Genomic DNA, 20,031 nt, shown 5'->3' with positions numbered 1-20,031 from the left:
GCAGCTATAAAAAGGCTGCTATTTATTATTATAATTTAGAAAATAGATTTTATTTCTGGAATCTTGTATTTTTAATTTGGGTCCACTTTAAGGGTTTTCTGTCCTAGCCCTCTCACAGATGGTCAATGTGCTAATAATTCTGGTAGGCATGTACATTTAGTGGAAACTGTACACAGCATGGAACTGGGCCAATATAAAAAAAAAAAAAAAAGTTAAGAAGTGCATTTGCTTGACCTAATTCCAAAGCTGCATGCAATCTGGATTAAATTTGCATCTTATTGACCATCTCTAGTGCACTATCCAGATCAGCTGGATACCAAACTGGTAAAGTTGTTGCCTTTGATGGGGTATTTGAGCTTTTGATAAGGGTTTGAATATTGCTCAATCAAGCCAGTACGTAAAACAGTAAAGTGTCTTTAGGAAAGGCTCCCTAATGATCCTGGGTACCCGTGGAGCGCACTATAAGCCGCTCCAGCCCTTAAATTGAACCTGAGCTACGGCAAAATCAGATACTTACCCTGAAGAGTGGGAAGCCACAGGATCCTATTGAGTTTTCCCTCAGTGGTTGGACGCCTCCCATTGCTGAGTGCGGCCCCCCTTCACATCGTGGCCGCGCTGTTCCTCTTCCTGGACCATGGCCGCGGTGTTCCTCTTCCTGTACCATGGCTGCGCGAGCCCGCAGCTCTGGCTTACTGCGCATGTGCAGGCGGGCTCGGTCGGCTATTGCGCGGCCATGATCCAGGAAGAGGAGCTGTGCGGCCCCAAGGTGATTAGCAACAATTCTTTGATACTAATCTTCCAGGGGGGCGTGCTCAGCGATGGGGGAACCACAGAATAGCGAGGGAAGCCTCAATAGGATCCTGAGGCTTCCCTTTTTTAAGGTAAGTATCCAATATTGTACCCGAGCTCGGTTACACTTTAAGTGCTTTGAGTCCACCAGTAGAAAAGCATGATATAAATGTTCTGCTTCTTGTCTAGTCCACTGTAACCAATTACTGTAACCAATTACTCATCATCCATTGTTTGTGATGGTGGCTTGTTTGGACGTACTGATTTTATGGAACTGTGGCATATGTCTCTAATAGACCATGCATGCTCAAATTTTGTTAAGTCATTATTTAGCAGACCCTCATTCTATAAGACTTACTTGTACCCCTTCTCCTGTGAGTGCTGAACATGACTGGATCTGCCAGACTCTGTCTCGAATCGTGTGCAGGTTTAAACCCTCAGCGATTTCTGAGGCTGGTGCAGCTGTCAGTAAATCTTGCTTGTTAGCAAATATCAGTACGGGGACCCCACTAAGCTTCTCCTCATCCAGAAGTTCAGCCAGTTCCTTGGAAAACAATACAGGGCATTTAAAGCACAGAAGCAGAGACATTCTGTAAATGGAAAGCTTTTCATAAAGAGTAACTCAACAACAGTACATGACTTAGCCTGACAGACTATGATAAATATGCGCAAAAGTTGCAAAAGTATTCGGCACCCTTGAAGTTTTCCACATTTTGTCACATTACCGCCACAAACATGCATCAATTTTATTGGAATTCCACGTGAAAGACCAATACAAAGTGGTGTACATGTGAGAAGTGGATCGAAGATCATGCATCATTCCAAACATTTTTTACAAATAAATAACTGCAAAGTGGGGTGTGCGTAATTATTCAGCCCCCTGAGTCAATACTTTGTAGAACCACCTTTTGCTGCAATTACAGCTGCCAGTATTTTAGGGTATGTCTCTACCAGCTTGGCACATCTAGAGACTGAAATCCTTGCCCATTCTTCTTTGCAAAACAGCTCCAGCTCAGTCAGATTAGATGGACAGCGTTTGTGAACAGCAGTTTTCAGATCTTGCCACAGATTCTCGATTGGATTTAGATCTGGACTTTGACTGGGCCATTCTAACACATAGATATGTTTTGTTTTAACCACTTTACCCCCGCTCGTACGGATTTCTCCGTCCCTTTTTCCATCCTTTAACCCCCAGGGACGGAGAAATTCGTACTTTGCGCACTCCCGCCGCTGCCCGCGCTCCCGCTCGTAAACACGCCGCCCGCCGCTAGTAAACACGCCGCCGCCCGCTCAGAAATCAACGAACGGGGAAATCCATTCCCGTTCGTTGATCTAAGCCCCGCAATGATCCGCTGCTGCTCGGCTGAGCAGCGCGATCATTGTGAGCAATAACAAACTCCCAGCCTCTTTCTACTTCCTGCAAGCGTCCGGAAGGACGCTTGCAGGTCGCATGAAACAAAAAATTACTGTTGCCATCTTGTGGCCAAATAGTAAAACTACACCCTAAGCATTTTTTAGACACAAAGAAACTACTTTTACACAAAAAATTAACTCCTTACCTCCCACACTCCAATTATTATTTTTTTTGTAATTAAAAAAAATAAAATTTACAATATAAAAAAAATACATAAATAGTTACCTTAGGAACTGAACTTTTTAAATATTTATGTCAAGAGGGTATAACACTGTTACTTTATAAACTATGGGCTTGTAATTAGGGATGGACGCAAAACTGAAAAAAATGCACCTTTATTTCCAATTAAAATATTGGCGGCAAACATTGTGATAGGGACATAATTTAAACGGTTTTATAACCGGGATAAATAGGCATATACATTTAATGGGTTTTAATTACAGTAGCATGCATTATTTAAAAATTATAAAGGCCGAAAACTGAAAAATATTTTTTTTTCCCACATTTTTTCCTATTTTCCCATTAAAACACATTTAGAATAAAATTATTCTTGGCATAATGTCCCACCTAAAGAAAGCCTAATTGGTGGCGAAAAAAACAAGATATAGTTCATTTCATTGCGATAAGTAATGAAAAAATTATAGACTAATGAATGGAAGGAGCGCTGAAAGGTGAAAATTGCTCTGGTGGTCAGGGGGTAAAACCCCTCAGTTGGGAAGTGGTTAAACCATTCCATTGTTGCCCTGGCTTTATGTTTAGGGTCATTGTCCTGCTGGAAGGTGAACCTCCGCCCCAGTCTCAAGTCTTTTGCAGTCCCAGTCTCCAAGAGGTTTTCTTCCAAGTTTGCCCTGTATTTGGCTCCATCCATCTTCCCATCAACTCTGTCCAGCTTCCCTGTCCCTGCTGAAGAGATGCACCCCCCGAGCATGATGCTGCCACCACCATATTTGACAGTGGGGATGGTGTGTTCAGAGTAATGTGCAGTGTTAGTTTTCCGTCACACATAGCGTTTTGCATTTTGGCCAAAAAATTCCATTTTGGTCTCATCTGACCAGAGCACCTTCTTCCACACGGTTGCTGTGTCCCCCACATGGCTTGTGGCAAACTGCAAACGGGACTTCTTATGCTTTTTGTTAACAATGCCTTTCTTCTTGCCACTCTTCCATAAAGGCCAACTTTGTACAGTGCATGACTAATAGTTGTCCTATGGACAGAGTCTCCCACCTGAGCTGTAGATCTCTGCAGCTCGTCCAGAGTCACCATGGGCCTCTTGACTGCATTTCTGATCAGCGCTCTCCTCGTTCGGCCTGTGAGTTTAGGTGGATGGCCTTGTATTGGTAGGTTTACAGTTGTGCCATACTCCTTCCATTTCTGAATGATCGCTTGAACAGTGCTCCGTGGGATGTTCAAGGCCTTGGAAATCTTTTTGTAGCTTAAACCTGCTTTACATTTCTCAATAACTTTATCCCTGACCTGTCTTGTGTGTTCTTTGGACTTCATGGGCTTATAAGCAGCCTGCAGGCTTTATAAAGCAGCAGAGAACTGTTTGGGAGTGAGTTTCTCCAATTGTGTGTTTGGTAAGTTCTTTGGACTTCATGGTGTTGTTGCTCCCAATATTATCTTAGACAACCTCTGAGGCCCTCACAGAGTAGCTGTATTTGTACTGACATTAGATTACACACAGGTGGACTCTATTTTGTCATTAGCACTCATCAGGCAATGTCTATAGGCAACTGACTGCACTCAGATCAAAGGGGGCCGAATAATTATGCACACACCACTTTGCAGTTATTTATTTGTAAAAAATGCTTGGAATCATGTCTGATTTTCGTTCCACTTCTCATGTGTACACCACTTTGTGTTGGTCTTTCATGTGGAATTCCAATAAAATTGATTCATGTTTATGGCAGTAATATGACAAAATGTGGAAAACTTCAAGGGGGGCAAATACTTTTGCAACCCACTGTTTGTTTGCATCATTGTTTCATAAGTCAAAAGCAGAAAGTGCAATTTATTGCACGCCTTTGCACTCTTTAGCTGCAGTGACAGATTTCTTCCACAGGGTGGAAGGATCAGTCAGATAATGTGAAAGCTTATGCGTCAACTTAAAGGGATACTGTGGGGGGGGGGGGGGGGGTCGGGGGAAAATGAGCTGAACTTACCCGGGGCTTTTAATGGTCCCCCGCAGACATCCTGTGCCTGCGCAGCCGCTCACCGATGCTCCGGCCCCGCCTCCGGTTCACTTCTGGAATTTCTGACTTTAAAGTCAGAAAACCACTGCGCCTGCGTTGCCGTGTCCTCGATCCCGCTGATGTCATCAAAAGCGCACAGCGCAGGCCAAGTATGGTCTGTGTCTGCACAGTACACTCCTGGTGACATCAGCGGGAGCGAGGACACGGCAACGCAGGCGCAGTGGTTTTCTGACTTTAAAGTCAGAAATTCCAGAAGTGAACCGGAGGCAGGGCCGGAGCATTGGGGAGTGGCTGTGCCAACACAGGATGTCTACGGGGGACCATTAGAAGCCCCGGGTAAGTTCAGCTCATTTTCCCCTGACCCCCCTACAGTATCCCTTTAAGCAAGCACTTCCATCTCAGCAGCAGTTGACAATGATATCAGGCCACTGTTTCAGTGGAGCAGATGGCGAATTGTCACAATGAACAGTGTAAAAAGAAAAGAAAATCAGAGTAACCACAGATACAGTTGTGTCAGTGTATCCATAACACTATCCATTGTAGTCTAGGGTCCAATTTTATGGGGAAGCCAATTAACTTGTCTGTAGGTTTTTGGGATGTGGAGGGAAAACCAATGTGCCCAGAGAAAACCCATGCAGAAATGGGGAGAACATACAGTGGTTGGACAAAATAATGGAACCACCTTGAAAAATCAACAAAATATATTTTAATATGGAGTAGGTCCACCTTTTGCGGCAATAACAGCCTCAATTCTCTGAGGTATGGATTCATACAAAGTGTGAATTGTTTCCAAAGGAATTTTAGGCCATTCTCCAGTTAAAACACCCTCCAGTTCTTTTAGAGACGATGGCGTGGAAATCTACTTCTTGTGAATCTTCTTTAAGCTCTAATAATGACCATAAATGCTCAATAATGTTGAGGTCTGGGGATTGTGGTGGCCAGATGAGATGCTCCACTTTATTAGAATGTTCCTCATGCCATTCTTTAACAATTCTAGCTGTATGGATTAGGGCATTATCTTGAAAGATGGCATTCCCATCCGGAAACAGTTCTTGAACCATAGGATGAACTTGGTCACCCAAAATTCCTTAATAGTCTCTGCTGTTAATTTTTCCATGAAGAGAAATCATTGGCCCGGCGGATTTCCAAGAAAGAGCACCCCAGATAATCACAGAACCCCCGCCATGTTTTACGGTTGGGAGAAGGCAGTCTGGATGAAATGTTTCTTTCGGCTGTCTCCAAACGTACTCTCAGCCGGAGGTCGTAAATAAGGTAAGCGATGATTCGTCAGAGAAAATCAAATTTTTCCACTGCTTGAAGGACCAATTCTGGTGGTTTCTACACCACTAAATGCTTTGAAACATTTGTCTTTGAGAGCAGAGGTTTTCTAATTGCAGTTCTTCCATGGAATCCAGATTTGTGCAGCTTCCGACAAACAGTTTTTGTGGAAACTGGATTCTGTAAGTGTTCATTCAGCTCTGCAGTGATTTTAGGAGCCGTGGTCTTGTGAGCATTTCTAACAATTCGATTTAGAGTCCGACGGTCTCTCTCAGAGAACTTTGACTTTTGGCCACAACTGTGCCTTGCTGAGGACGTTTCTCCTTCTCTTTCAAAGGCAGTCATTACTTTGAGACAATACCTCTTGAAATGCCAAGCATTCGGGCAGTTTCTGCTACAGTAGCGCATGCCATTTGAGCACCAACAATTTTACTCTTTGAAAGTCTGAGAGATTTGCCATTTTTATACAATTATAACCAACTTTTGTTTAAATATCTGTAAAAAACTATTTTAAAAACATATCCAATAACAAAAATAAACAAAAAAAATGTTTTTTCTTCATATGTCAAGTTTTGATTGCTTAAAACATGTTCATAGATTATGATGCCAAAATGTTAGGTGTTTCCATTATTTTGTCCAACCACTGTACAAACTACTCATAGATAGTGCCGTGGCCGGAATTTGAACCAGGGGATTGATGAAAAGAAGGGGGGGGGGGGGGGGGTTTAGTATAAAAATCAATTGCGTCATTGCAGTCTCATACAGGCTACCAAAGTGAGATTTTTTTTTTTTTTAAAGTCATATTTACCTAATGCTAAAATCTTGTGATTGCAGCTGTAATCCTACAACCACTAATTCCCATACCTCTCAACAAGTATCGCTACCATATGCTATGACCCAGGTGGTACTGGTAAGTCTACCTAAGCCATTTAACGGCAGACACTTTATTATAAAACCAGTTCAGGTTTAAGGTGCCCATACATCATTTGATATTGCAGCCCGATCAATCTTTCGATTGATTTTCTGATCGATTGATCAGACATGCTGGAAAATCTTGGTCGCAGGTGCTCAATTCGGTGCTTGGTGGCAACGGTTTTCAATATCGTAATGATCTACATGCCCAACGGATCCCCGGCTGGTGAACCCCCCACCAAGTGTAAAAGTGTCCAACCCGTGTGCAGTGTAAAAGCCTCACCTGTCCGCTGTCACCACTAATGCATGTACCACGTGGCACTGGTGCATGTGTGACATCACTACACATGCCTAATGCCACGTGGTACATGCGCTCACAGTGACACCGAAAGAGGTCAAGAGAACTGTCGGCGAGGATGGGGGTGTGGTCAGGCAGGTGGCAGAAGCACCAGACAGATTTCTAATCGATTTTGTGCTGAAATCTTTTGAAAATCTGTGTGTGGTGAATGGGCAGGCAACAGATCCCTCTCTGATAGAATGTGATCAGAGAGGGATCGGTCAAATGGTTGATCTGCCCATACAACAAAGTGATGTATAGGTACCTTTACTAGAGGAGTTCCAATGCACGGACAATGCTCAGAGATCACTGAAGTTGCCGTGGTAAACCAGGTCCAAAAATACTGCAACATCCTCTATTTCTACTGGGGAACTTTCATTTTTCTCCTACATTCACCTCTGACTAGATTCCAAAAACAGTACTAGCACTGTTTCATAACTGTGAACATGTTGACAAGTGCGGAAATGTCTGTCATGTAATACCTGAGAGGACTATACCAACCTGGCCTGTTTCTTCAAATCGTTTTCTGTCAGCACTGTCAATTACATAAATCTAAAGCAAGACAAAAAATAAATGCATAAGTTCATCTTAACAACATTCTTTAAAAGTGTTGTAAGCATTAAGTGACTATGTCCTGGAGACATGGTTTATTTACTATATATGAATATATACTATATGTATTAATACATACATAAATACATAAGCATCCATCATGAGTATCAAAAGTACCATTTACTCCATCCATAATTCATGGCCTGCAGTCCTCACCTCTAAGTAGTATCCTTCTTAACCCCTTTATATTTCAGGACATGAATTTCACATCTTAGTTAGGGTGCATACACACATCAGACCATAGTCTTTGGAAAATGAAAGATCAGACCAATTTTACCCCCTTCCATGTAGTATGATAGCCATACCTTCACAGTCTGTTGTATTGAGCTGAACTCCCCATCAAACAGAAATCTTTGCAAGATGCTGCACACAAAGATGCTGCACACATTCAAAAGAACAGTATCTGCAAAAGATCTGTTCCTGCAAAAGATCCATTCCTGCAATATGCATTCATAGTCTATGATATCTGCAGATCCTCATACACGCCTTGTTTAACAGACATTCATCTGCAGATCAGATCCACCAGGTTGAATCTTCATATCTGCAGATGATTGTCTGATCTGCAGATGAATGTCTGTTAAACAAGGTGTGTATGAGGATCTGCAGATATCATAGACTATGAATGCATTTTGCAGGAATGGATCTTTTGCAGGAACAGATCTTTTAAAGGTGTTCAGCATCTTGCAAAGTTCAGCTCAATAGAATAGACTGTGTAGGTATGGCTCTCATACTACATGGAATGTGGTAAAATTGGTCTGTGATCTTTCATTTTCCAAAGACTATGGTCTGATGTGTGTATGCACCTCAAGTCTTTCCTTACATTTCAGGATGTGAAATTGCTGTGATGCATTGAAAGCAGCCATGTGCTTGTGCATGTAGATGAGTGCCCCTCTCAACGCTCGTGCCCGCGCACCTGTGTAAAAGTGAATGATTGCTGCTGTAGCAAACAGCAGCAAAAAATTCATAAAAACTTGGAAAAAAAACGAAAGCCGGCGTTGAAAAAAAAAATTTAAACTGACAGTGTCACACTAAAAAATAAAGTGTCTTTTTCCCCTGAAGTGAAAACCCCTACCTAACTAATTAACCCCTTGTGTCACCTATACTTGGCCTTAAAGTGGATCCGAGATAAACTTTTACTCATTGCATAATGGTGTTCCTTTCATATAGTTTATAGGGCATTCCTCAAGCCCAATTTTTTTTATTTTGTTTTAATACTCTGATTCCCTATTAACTAAACAAGCCTCGCCCACAGCTCCTTTTGTGCCTTGGCACTGTAGCAAGGGCTTATGGGAGCTCAGTCTGGGCAGGAGAAAGAAGAGGTTACTAGCCATGGATTTCAGAGGCAAAGGGGAGGAGGGAGGAGGAGAGGGGACTGAAATTGGATATATAGAAAAGTTACTTGTTATAGTTAGTTTTTAATCTTGGATCCGCTTTAAGATTCCTGGATACCTGTGACAGCTGCCACAGGTAGCCATGAGATGCGATTGCTAGGGCGACAGTTCGGGGACCCAACTCTGTATAGTTCCATTAGTGTATCATTGCCTAGCAACAGCACTGTGGTCCCCAAACTGTGCACAATAGCAATCGCATCCAATCGTTCCAGGCACACAGGCTGCTGATAATGGTATGCTACATATCCAACTAGTGATGATATAGGGCATGGATAGTATTTTAGCCGAGACGAGTCACGTGAAATATTTTGAGGTGTTTCATACCTGTGGCACTTGTCAGGTGACAATTAATAAGGGTGAGAAAATAAAAACATTTGTATTTTTTTCATTTACACCTATTGTTCCCCTCTAAAATGCCAATAAAATTAAATCTCTTTCTTGGAAAAAAAAATAAACAAATAGAATTAATATTGATAGAAACCCTAGATTGTCTTGAAAAATAAATTATAATATACAGTAAAACCTTGGTTTGTAAGCATAATTCATTCTAGAAACATGCTTGTAATCCAAAGCACTCATATTCAAGCAAATTATAAAATAAAAATGTAAACTGGTGTCATAAAGAACAGAAAGCGTGCATCTTCCATCCAGCCATTCAATTTCTGTAAGTGAACATCAACAATAGTAATGCAGTGAATTATACAATCCATGTACATCTACTTTGATTGTAGTTTCTTGTGCAGGCTAGTTACATCTGGAGGTGGGATTGAGGGACTAACGTGGGCCTAGTGACGGCCGTTTAGCTTCCAACAGGACGCTTGGTCACACTGCGTTCCACTATTATTATATTATTATGTGCCCAAAGCATTTAAGTTTCAGTATTGCTCTATACAATGAATAATCAGTGCCAATAATTCCAATAAGGATTGACCGATTGGATCTTCTTGAAAGCCAAGACACTCTCAGAAGACTTAGGCCGGTTTCTCACTGTAAACTGGCAGCAGCGATGCGGTGTGTCGCTTCCACCACACCACATTGCCAGAAACAGGCCTTCGGGGAATACTGCGTTACTACGTGGTATTCCCCATCTGGCACTGGGCCAAGCAGGAAATGACGCACGATTGCAGTCACTCCCTGCTTCGCGGTATGCAGAAGTGCGCAGAAGCGCATTGTAAAAGTACGCTTTTACGCATGCGCACCATGACTTGTAATTGGTTTTAAATCCCCACATCGCCATAGACTAACATGACTTCAGGGCCAACTCAGATCGCTGCAGAAGACGCGCAGTAATGTAGTTCTGGCTCAGTGTCGGGGATGCAGTGAAAAGGTCACTGCCCGGCGGTGGCGTGCGGTAAAAATATCACACCAATGTGAAAGGGCCCTTACAAGTGTCTAAACACACACAGACGACCAGGTTGATCTGGCACATTAGAATTATCTCCAAATGCCAAAAAATTCAGTTTACACTCGCTCTTAAATCTGGCAACCATATTTTCTATACAGGTTTTTTTTCTGGACACAAATCCACTTGCTCATATAATTGGTTTGATTTTTTCTACAATTCTGCCCAAAGCAATAAGAAAGATTCCAGGTATCCAGGTGTAGAGACACCTCATGGGAATTAGGGGAGGCCTGAAAGATGTAGAATTTCTATTTCTGCAACCCTGAGACCGATCACGTGGTTATAGCTGAATCTACCTCTTCATACTTCCTTTTAGGATCGAAATATAATTTTGTTTATAAATAAAAGTTCATTAATATCACAGTGATCAACAGTCCTCAAGAAAAGTACAACATATAAAATGGAAAGAAACACAAATGAAATACAGAGAGACATAAGAATGCTTACAAGAACATCTGTATTTTCAAAGTAATTCCTCCAGTACGGTCTGATTTTCCTTTGCCCGCCGATGTCCCATACATTGAGTTTGAATCCCTGAGACTGTACGCTCTTAATGTTAAATCCCTGAAAAGCAAAGCACACACAATGGAGCCTGGAACATGATATAAATATATGCACAATGCAAGAAAGTACTGTCCACAAACACGTCAGCAAGGGCTAATGTACACAGACATCAGTTCACAACTCAGCTGTACCAGTGTCATGCACTGTAAATGTGGGCATTAATGTTTTGAAGACTGGTCAGTTTCTTTTTATTGTATTAAAGAGACTGTATTGAGAGAGGAAAAAAAAAAAAAAAAAAGTTTCCCTGGGGGTAGGGGAGGGGGGGACTCACCTCGGGAGGGGGAAGCCTCTGGATCCTATTGGATCCTATCGAGGCTTCCCCCGTCCTCCTCCGCCCCACGGTGGTCTCACTGCAGCCCACTGAATCCACAGCCGAAAATTTGTCAGGCTGTGCAATATTTACCTTTCACTGTTCCAGCGGGGGCTTTGTTGCGGCTCTCTGCTTGGAAATGGCTGATCTCAGTTGGGTCCGCTCTACTGCGCAGTCACAGGAGACTTGCGCCTGTGCAGTAGAGCAGAATCGACTGGGATTGGCTATTTCCACCTATTTCCAAGCCGAATGCCGCTAATGCGCCTGTGCTGGAGGCGGGAAGGTAAATATTTACATCCCCGCCATTCTGGGAGCTTGATCGCTGCCGCCGTGGGGTGGAGGAGGATGGGGAAGCCTCGATAGGATCCAGAGGCTTCCCCCTCCCGAGGGAAGTACCCCCCCAGGGGAACATTTTTTTTATATACAGATCCTCTAAGTCTGGTACACGCATTCAATTTTGATTGCCAGTGACTGGCCAATTTTAATACCTCCTTGTAGTATGAAGGCCAACGGATTTTGAATACTATGAACAGATTGTGCAAGTAAGCTCTCATAATGAATGGAAGTGGTACAGTTGGCCAATCAAACTTGGATGCATGTATCAGGCTTCAGAGTTTGGACAGGAGCCTCTCATAGGCTTTTCACAGAATCATGCCTGCCACTGTAGTGAGTGGAATCCATTGATGGAGAAGGGTTTAGTTTAGCGATGTGTAGTTCGCGAATGAGCTGGCTCTAAGAGCCGATGCTTTAAAGCGAACGAAAAGAGCCGATGCCCGCCAAGAGCAGAGCTGAAGCTTCAGCCCCTCCTCCTTAGCTTTGCTCTGACCTCCGTCTTCCTGTTACTGGCTGTGTATGGGCTGCCTGCAAGATGGGGGAGGGGCTGCTGCCAGCTCTGCTGCTACAGGCATGGGGGAAGTAGCCTGCAGGAGATGAGCAGTGATGAGTGGTGCGCGTGACCATTGGAACTTCTGGACTGACCAAATAACTGAGCAGGGGGAGTTAGGAAGCGCCCGGGCAAGTGGTCTGTATCTTAAGACTTATACTTCAGATATAATAGAGTATTGGTTAGTGTACCTTGAGGAAGTCACACTCACACGTAGGATAGTTGCAATAAGAAAATTCTTCAGGCTTTATTTAATGTGGCACAATTTGACAACACGTTTCGCGGTCACAACCGCTTCATCAGGTCAGTAGATGTGCCCTATACTTTTTGCATTAGAAAAACTTCTGAAGACTGAGTTCTTTAATTTAGCAGACATTGGAATGCAGTCAGTATATATAGAGGAGAAAATTTCCCCGGGGGGGGGGGGGGGGGGGGGGGGTTACGGGTACCTACAGAATCGCCATTCCCAGATGACCCAGTATTTACTACCGTATGGTATGACTATCTAGAGTCCTGCTCGAGGGGAATGATGGAACGCATTACTAATAAACGAAAAAGTATCATAGAAGAACTCAAACCCCAAATTCAAAATCAAAAGACGATCTTATCAGAGTATACAGATTCAAAGCAATTTAAAGTCTTCTCTCATGTTCTCAATAATAAACTTAATCGTTTTGAACTTGAAATTTCAGAAAACAAACTGAAAAAAAAAAAAACTTAGAGATAGGAATCTCTACCTAAACAATAAACAAAGAACATACAGACCCAGACCTTCCAAACCCCAAGAACAAAGGTACTCACAAGACGAACAGATACCTGGGATAGGACAAGATGAACCTCCAACGAGTAATATACATAATGAAGGTTCAGATCCCAGATGGCCAGATGCACACAATACATCTAATGTACGTCCCTGCTACATTCCATCAGTACCGAGACACCAGACACCGAAAAGGAGGAGGTAGTTTAGAAACCAAAAACAACAAAAACATAGGTAACAGCTGGAACCTAAGCGACCACGACACCATTGGGAATACCCACCACTTAACCACCCAAGAAACCCAATACAGAGGGTAAAAACATTGAGCCCCAATGGGAGTCCAAGACAGACCCAATCACACCTAGGAGGGGACACCAAGAACAAAAACAACAACAACAAAGAAGCAGAGAAACAGAGTCGGATGATGGAGAGACATTCAGCACACCCAGTGCTCCCGGCCACAGTAGGAACGATATACAAACCATGTCACCGACGGTGAATCAGTCACAGTTAACAGATGAACTACTTGATCTTAGTATCTACACTGAACCACAGACTATCTTGACCATAGAAGGTCCAGAAGAAGAACCTATATACAAGCAATGAGAAACGGATGCGACCCCCACTCCTCCACGCATGACTCAGAGAATAAAAGAACCCCGACGGACCAGACTACCTCAACTGATGAAACGTCAGAACGAGAGCGGAGACCAGAAGTCACATCGGAAACAAATCACCGATTACTACTCCCCAGCACCAGAATCCAACAGTAGTTCAGGATCTAACCTCACGAGCAATACCTCTTCATCTTCTTTTTTAGAGTTACCAACAGTGATGGGAAAAATACCTCCTCTACGACCAAAACTAATAGATCCACTAAATTTTCTGACACCACTCACAATATCATCACCTATAAGAATGGCAAAAAGACCAGCACCAAGCCCAGAAAGAGGGGAAAGAGAGGGGGTAAAAAAGGCAAACAGAAAACTCTCCATCTAAGAAACCAGACCAAGCCGGAAGAGAACAATAGCAAAAAACCAATATTCAATCTATCTTCATATATCCTCAATCATACAGAAGAGAATGTATTAAGTAGAGGACTTTCTTTTTGTCGGATCAAACCATCAAATCTGTACGATCTGTTCATAGATCTAAATTCATTCACTAGGAAACTCACTCTGAAGAGATACTTCACAATGAAGACTTTAAAAGGACAAACATGCACAAAAGACCGAACCGTGACTCCAATCATCCTAGATATAGAAAATGGAGAACCAACGACCGTTATAGATCATGAAGACTTGGCTCTCGAGAGATATATACGCACGAAACTGAAAAATAAATCCACCTTCTACCCGACCAGCCATAGGGGACCTTTTATAGAGAGTTTCTATGAACAGGTCCTGGACGATTTCAAGAAGATGGAGAAGGACAACAACTCAAAATCTAACGAAAACAGAAAAGACAGCAATAAAAAAAGCTGAAAACCAACGAAAATATTGTGATCAAGGCAGCAGACAAAGGGGGAGGAATAGTGATAATGGACAGAACAGATTACCTGAAAGAAGCAAACAGAATCTTGGATGATAAAGAATACTACGAAATATTAAGAGAAGATCCCTCTAAGGAATATTCCGGACAATTGAACAAACTCATAACATGGGCTTTCGAAGAGGGTATCATCAACAAGAATGAGAAGGAATATATTACGATATCCAACCCAAAATTAGCGCACTTTTACCATCTGCCAAAGATACATAAGACTCTGCATAACCCTCCAGGACGCCCAATCATAGCAGGTATAGGATCCCTCATCTCACATCTATCGGAATTGGTGGACCTACACCTGCAATCCTATGTCCGGACACTACCGTCCTACCTAAAAGACTCTACCAACTTACTAATCGAACTAGAAAATATACAGTGGAAAAAAGGCTACAAATGGGTTACCCTAGACGTCACAGCGCTTTACTCCAACATTCACCATCGAATCGGCCTAGCAGCCGTCTGGCATTTCCTCACACTCGACGAAAAACTACCTACTAATCAAAAGTTCTTTCTGATACAAGCTATAGCATTTATACTTAGTCATAATTTTTTCCAATTCATGGGGACCATATTTTTACAGAAGAGGGGCACAGCCATGGGGGCGGGCTTCGCACCCAGCTATGCCAATTTGACCATGGGTCTATTGGAACAGCTGCTATTGGGACTCACTAATCCCTTTGCAAAAAATGTCATTTTTTATAAGAGATATATTGACGATCTGATTCTAATATGGGATGGAGATACTACATCCATAGGTGCATTCAAGGACTACCTGAATGACAACGATTGGGGAATTACCTTTACATCAAACTACAGTGAACTCGAGATTGAGTATCTAGATGTGGTTCTATACCACGAAAATCATATCATCAAATCCAGAAACCACTTCAAGAATGTAGATTCTAACTCCTACATAGACTACAAAAGTAGTCACTACAAAGCTTGGAAGAATAACATACCCTTTGGGCAATTTTTAAGGATTAGAAAAAACTGTACTGACATTAGAGTCTTTGATAAACAAGCTAAAGTCCTGACTCAGAAGTTCAAGGAGAAACACTTCCCGAGCAAGTTGATCAAAGAAGCAATGAAGAAGGCGAGGAAAACAGATCGCAGCAAACTATTACAAATAAATACTAAACAGAAGAATCCAATACAGAATGTACCCAACTTCATCACCAGGTTCTCGAGTCAACATAATCAAATCAAATCCATCCTGGCCAAACACTGGACCTTGCTACAAAAAGACCCGTATCTCAAAAAAGACTTAGAGGAAAAACCAAAATGCACTTTCCGGAGAGCCAAGAACCTTAAAGGGAAGGTCCAAGCAAAAAAAAAAAAAAAATGAGATTCACTTACCTGGGGCTTCTACCAGCCCCATGTAGCCATCCTGTGCCCTTGTAGTCACTCACTGCTGCTCCAGTCCCCCGCTGGCAGATTTCTGACCTCGGAGGTCAGGGCCACATTGCATACATTTTTACGCATTCCAGCTAGTGCAGGAACAAAACTTTACGCGTTTCACCACTAACGCGTAAAAATGTATGTGTTAATGTTCCTGCACTAGCGGGAATGTGTAAAAATGTACGCAATTCGGCCCTGACCTCCGAGGTCAGAAAGCTGCCAGGGGGGGACTGGAGCAGCAGTGAGTGACTACGAGGGCACAGGATGGCTGCATGGGGCTGGTAGAAGCCCCAGGTAAGTGAATCTCAATTTTTTTTTTTTGCTTGGACCTTCCCTTTAAAACACAACTAGCCCCTAGCAAAATTAGAAACGTAACAACAAACAACACAAATACCCAGAAAAATGATAACCAAGGAATTGTAGCCCGTTGCAACCAACCAAGATGCCTATGCTGCAGCAAGATACAGGTAGGAAAGCACGAACTCCAATCCACGACCAACGGAGAAAATTTCATAATTAAACACAGGATGGACTGTACCTCAGACTTTGTCATTTATGTGGCGACATGCCCCTGTGGGCTTCAATATGTAGGCCGTACCACCCAACCCCTGAGAACCAGATGGGGCGTAACATAGAGAATGGATTTATGAAACACGGCCTATCGAGACATTTCAAATTGCATCACAGTCAAAACATAGATCGGACCTACATTTGCCCTATCGAACACATCTCAGGAGAAACCCAGGACCGGCATGGAAAACTGAGAAGTAGGGAAATGTATTGGGTGTTTCGACTAAACACCCTACAACCTGGAGGTCTCAATGTCTGTCTGGAACACAACTTTTAAATATTGCTACCAGAGTTTCCCTGGGGAATCTAGACTGACCCATCCAACCCTAACTCCTCTCCACCCCCGGCCCACCCTCCTCCCCAGGTCCCTCGGTGCCACCCCTCCTGTCCTCCCCCTCCCCAATTCTCAATCCCCCCTGTGTCTCAATTGAGCCCCTTCGTCTCTCCTCTCCCCCCGGGTCCTCTTTTTTTTCCCCCCTGTCTCCTTTCCCCATCCCACCCTTTCCCACCAGTCCTACACCCTCCCCTCCCCCCCCCCCTCCCTTGTCATATGAGACAACCCACCTTCGAACTGGGAAACATGGCCTTAGTGTATCTCCTATATGCCCTGCTCTTTATTTCTACTATTAATTAATATTATATAGATAGTAATCCAAGGTTTGGGATAATATAAGAATCCAATCATCACATTTAAGGGTAGTAAACCCCCTCTTTTCTCCTATACCTATGTATATATACCAGGCCCTACTGAGCTTGTACTTATATGTTACTTATGACTTGTACTGCCAATGTAAAAGCAAGTGTCTTTTTAAAAACAAGTTTTTGTCAAAATATGTTCTTTCTAAAATATGTTTCTTTTAAAATATGTTTTCTTAGACTGTTCAATCTAAAAATATTTGCCATCTTATGTTTATATATATGTATATGTCTATATATTCATATTCGTTATACTTGTAATGTTGCATCTTTAGAATATTTATATTCCTTGAACTACAGCTTCAATTATTCCCTATCAGGGCATCCCCAGAGAGGAAAGGTGCCCTCCTCCCTCCACCCATTAGAATCAGACCTCGGCTAATCATGCGCCCCTTAAACATGGCCGCCCCCTGTGGTCCTCTTCAAAATGGCGGCCGGGAGTGAATTGGAGCTCTAGTGCTCAGCCTCTCACTCCCCCTGACCATCATCTAGCAACCTAGGAGCGCCTCCCCTGCACTACCACCCATCGTGACCCACCCTGGCCACCGTCCCTCCACTGACGTCGCCGGCACTACGTAGTGCGCTCCCCGCACGCGGTGACGTCAGGATGCTTAGGTACGCGGCTATTTTATCTGAGCCGGAATCCTGTGCGCACCTCTAAGGCGCTCAGGATCGGGACGTCTGTCTCATAGGTAAGAGACTATCCACATTGGCTACATCCCTACCTCCTCACACGGGACCCCAGGGGGTACATGCCCCTGGGATAAAACACCCCCATTCTACCCAGTATAACTCACGAGGCAATTGCTTCCTCGCATCCACCCCAGTACCAGCATAATCCCCAATAAGGGATAGTTCTCTTAGAGCTGCGGCTCATCCTCTTATCCTCTCACCGCAGCACTAGTCCATCTTAGTGATGAGGATAATACCTTATGGCCCCAATAGGACCCTTTTACCTCACTCCAGGGCACCATTTCCTCACCCCATCCCTATCTCCTAGTCTCCTTTTCCTATTTTCATCCCCCCCAGGAGGAAACCCCCCCCCCCCCATAGAATACATGAGCCCTGAGGAACCTCTATACCCAAGGATCATTCCTAACCCCCAGTTCCATACATATCCCATCGCGGTGTCCCGCTGGCATTACAGTAATACCTATTACAACAATCAAATATACGAATCCCAGAGATACTAACGTCACTATTCTTGCATGTTGCACATATCAATTTAATAAGCCTTACTATATACATGCATCTATATATATTTTTGTATGTATTATTGTGTATATGTCGGTATTTACCTGATGTCGTTATAGCATGTTATTATAATTTCTATACAAAAAAAAAATTTTTTTTTTTTTTTTTTTTTTATTGTTATATCTTGACTGTGTTCGCAGATATATGCCCATTTTTTAGTGTTTTTAGTCTTTCTTAGTGCTATTATTTTATCAGTTAGAGAAACGGTTCTATGGATTCTGAGCATTGCCTTCTTGATTTTAAGGGCACATCTACTGACCTGATGAAGCGGTTGTGACCGCGAAACGCGTTGTCAAATTGTGCCACATTAAATAAAGCCTGAAGAATTTTCTTATTGCAACTATCCTACGTGTGAGTGTGACTTCCTCAAGGTACACTAACCAATACTCTATTATATCTGAAGTATACAGTAAGTCTTAAGATACAGACCACTTGCCCGGGCGCCTCCTAACTCCCTCTATCCCAGTTTTTGAACCCCTAATCCAGGGGAAGGGACCCCTGGAATCATTCCCGGTGTCCTGTCTCTTTCTGGAGTTGCGACCTACTAGAGCACTAGAAGCAAGGCCGAGTGGGGACGGTACTTCCCCACATGCGAAACGCCTGGTTGCTGCTTAGCAACCAGTATATTGTGAGTATATCACCTCAAGTATTACACCTTTTCTGGTGCCCCTTGGATAATACACCAGATCGGACTCCCGGTCTCTCTGTGTCTTTTTTGTCTTTTCTATAAGAACCTGAATATAACTGAGCAGGCATTTTCGAACTTCATAATTGTTAATTGAACTTATCAATTTTTTTATATACTATATGTGGTGTCAGAAAAGCAGGAAGTTGTCAGTCTGTAGGGGATAATTAATGTAATGTGTATATTTAAAATGGACCCGAAATGCTCTCCTCCACTCTGCACTGTACATGGGAGTGGGTGGGGAGGGAGCAGTGGCGTAGCTAAGGAGCTGTGGGCCCCGATGCAAGTTTTACAATGGGGCCCCCCCAAACACTCTATACATAATTGATACGGCGCTCCAACACCTGCCAATGGCAACTACAGTGTCTGAGGTGCAAGAAGGGGATGGGGAACAGCTAGTTAATGATTACCACTATTCAAAGTATCTATAGAAGTGACTATAATGAGCACAGAACCAATAGAAAGCTAATACTATAGTTGAGGGAGGGCCCTTCGGGGCCCCTCTGGCCCTGATGCGATGGCTACCTCTGCAACCCCTATTGCTACGCCCCTAGGAGGGAGGCAGTGGCACAGAGATACACAGCTATCCATACGGCGAGGGCGGGACTCTATTAATATGGGCAAATGAGGAGCCATTCGGGAACCATAAGAGCAAGCTCTTGAAAGGGAGCGGATCCAAAAGTTTAGTTAATGCTCAACCAATCCCTCATGCAGAGTGTGCGGTGCAGATTGGCAGCTTGGACACACCTCCCCTCCCAGAAGGCATGACAGCTCAGCAACTTGGTAGGAAGGAGGACAAAGAAGTGTGGAGATCCTGTGACTGCTGCTGATTTCAAGAAAATAAAAAAATAATTCAGGTGCATTTTTAACAGCTGTACTATACTTTTGTGACTAGAGGGAAGAGGAGGCAGGTGTTCGTTTAATAAAAACGTTTAATGTAAAGGGGCTTTAAATGGCACATTAAGTGAGATGCATATGGATGTTGCCATTGCTGACTTTAGAATTCTACTCGCTTGGTTCCGATGACCCTTAATAA

At 43.2% G+C, this 20,031-nt stretch overlaps 1 protein-coding gene across 1 annotated transcript in view; it reads right to left on the bottom strand.

Annotated features, from left to right (window-relative positions):
- The window catches only part of ARL3 (ADP ribosylation factor like GTPase 3), an 84,490-nt gene that overhangs the window by 44,227 nt on the left and 20,232 nt on the right, over positions 1-20,031 (bottom strand). The window contains exons 3-5 of the mRNA XM_068257547.1: positions 10,775-10,891; positions 7,424-7,474; positions 1,148-1,333 (exon numbers count right to left, since the gene is read on the bottom strand). Coding sequence (XP_068113648.1) covers positions 1,148-1,333; positions 7,424-7,474; positions 10,775-10,891 — 354 coding nt within the window. The remainder of the gene's footprint in view (positions 1-1,147; positions 1,334-7,423; positions 7,475-10,774; positions 10,892-20,031) is intronic.

This window comes from Hyperolius riggenbachi, chromosome 10 (genome assembly GCF_040937935.1).
Source record: "Hyperolius riggenbachi isolate aHypRig1 chromosome 10, aHypRig1.pri, whole genome shotgun sequence".
Taxonomy (NCBI): domain Eukaryota; kingdom Metazoa; phylum Chordata; class Amphibia; order Anura; family Hyperoliidae; genus Hyperolius; species Hyperolius riggenbachi.
Note: the sequence above shows the minus strand (reverse complement) of the source record. Positions and strands in the feature narration are given on the sequence as shown.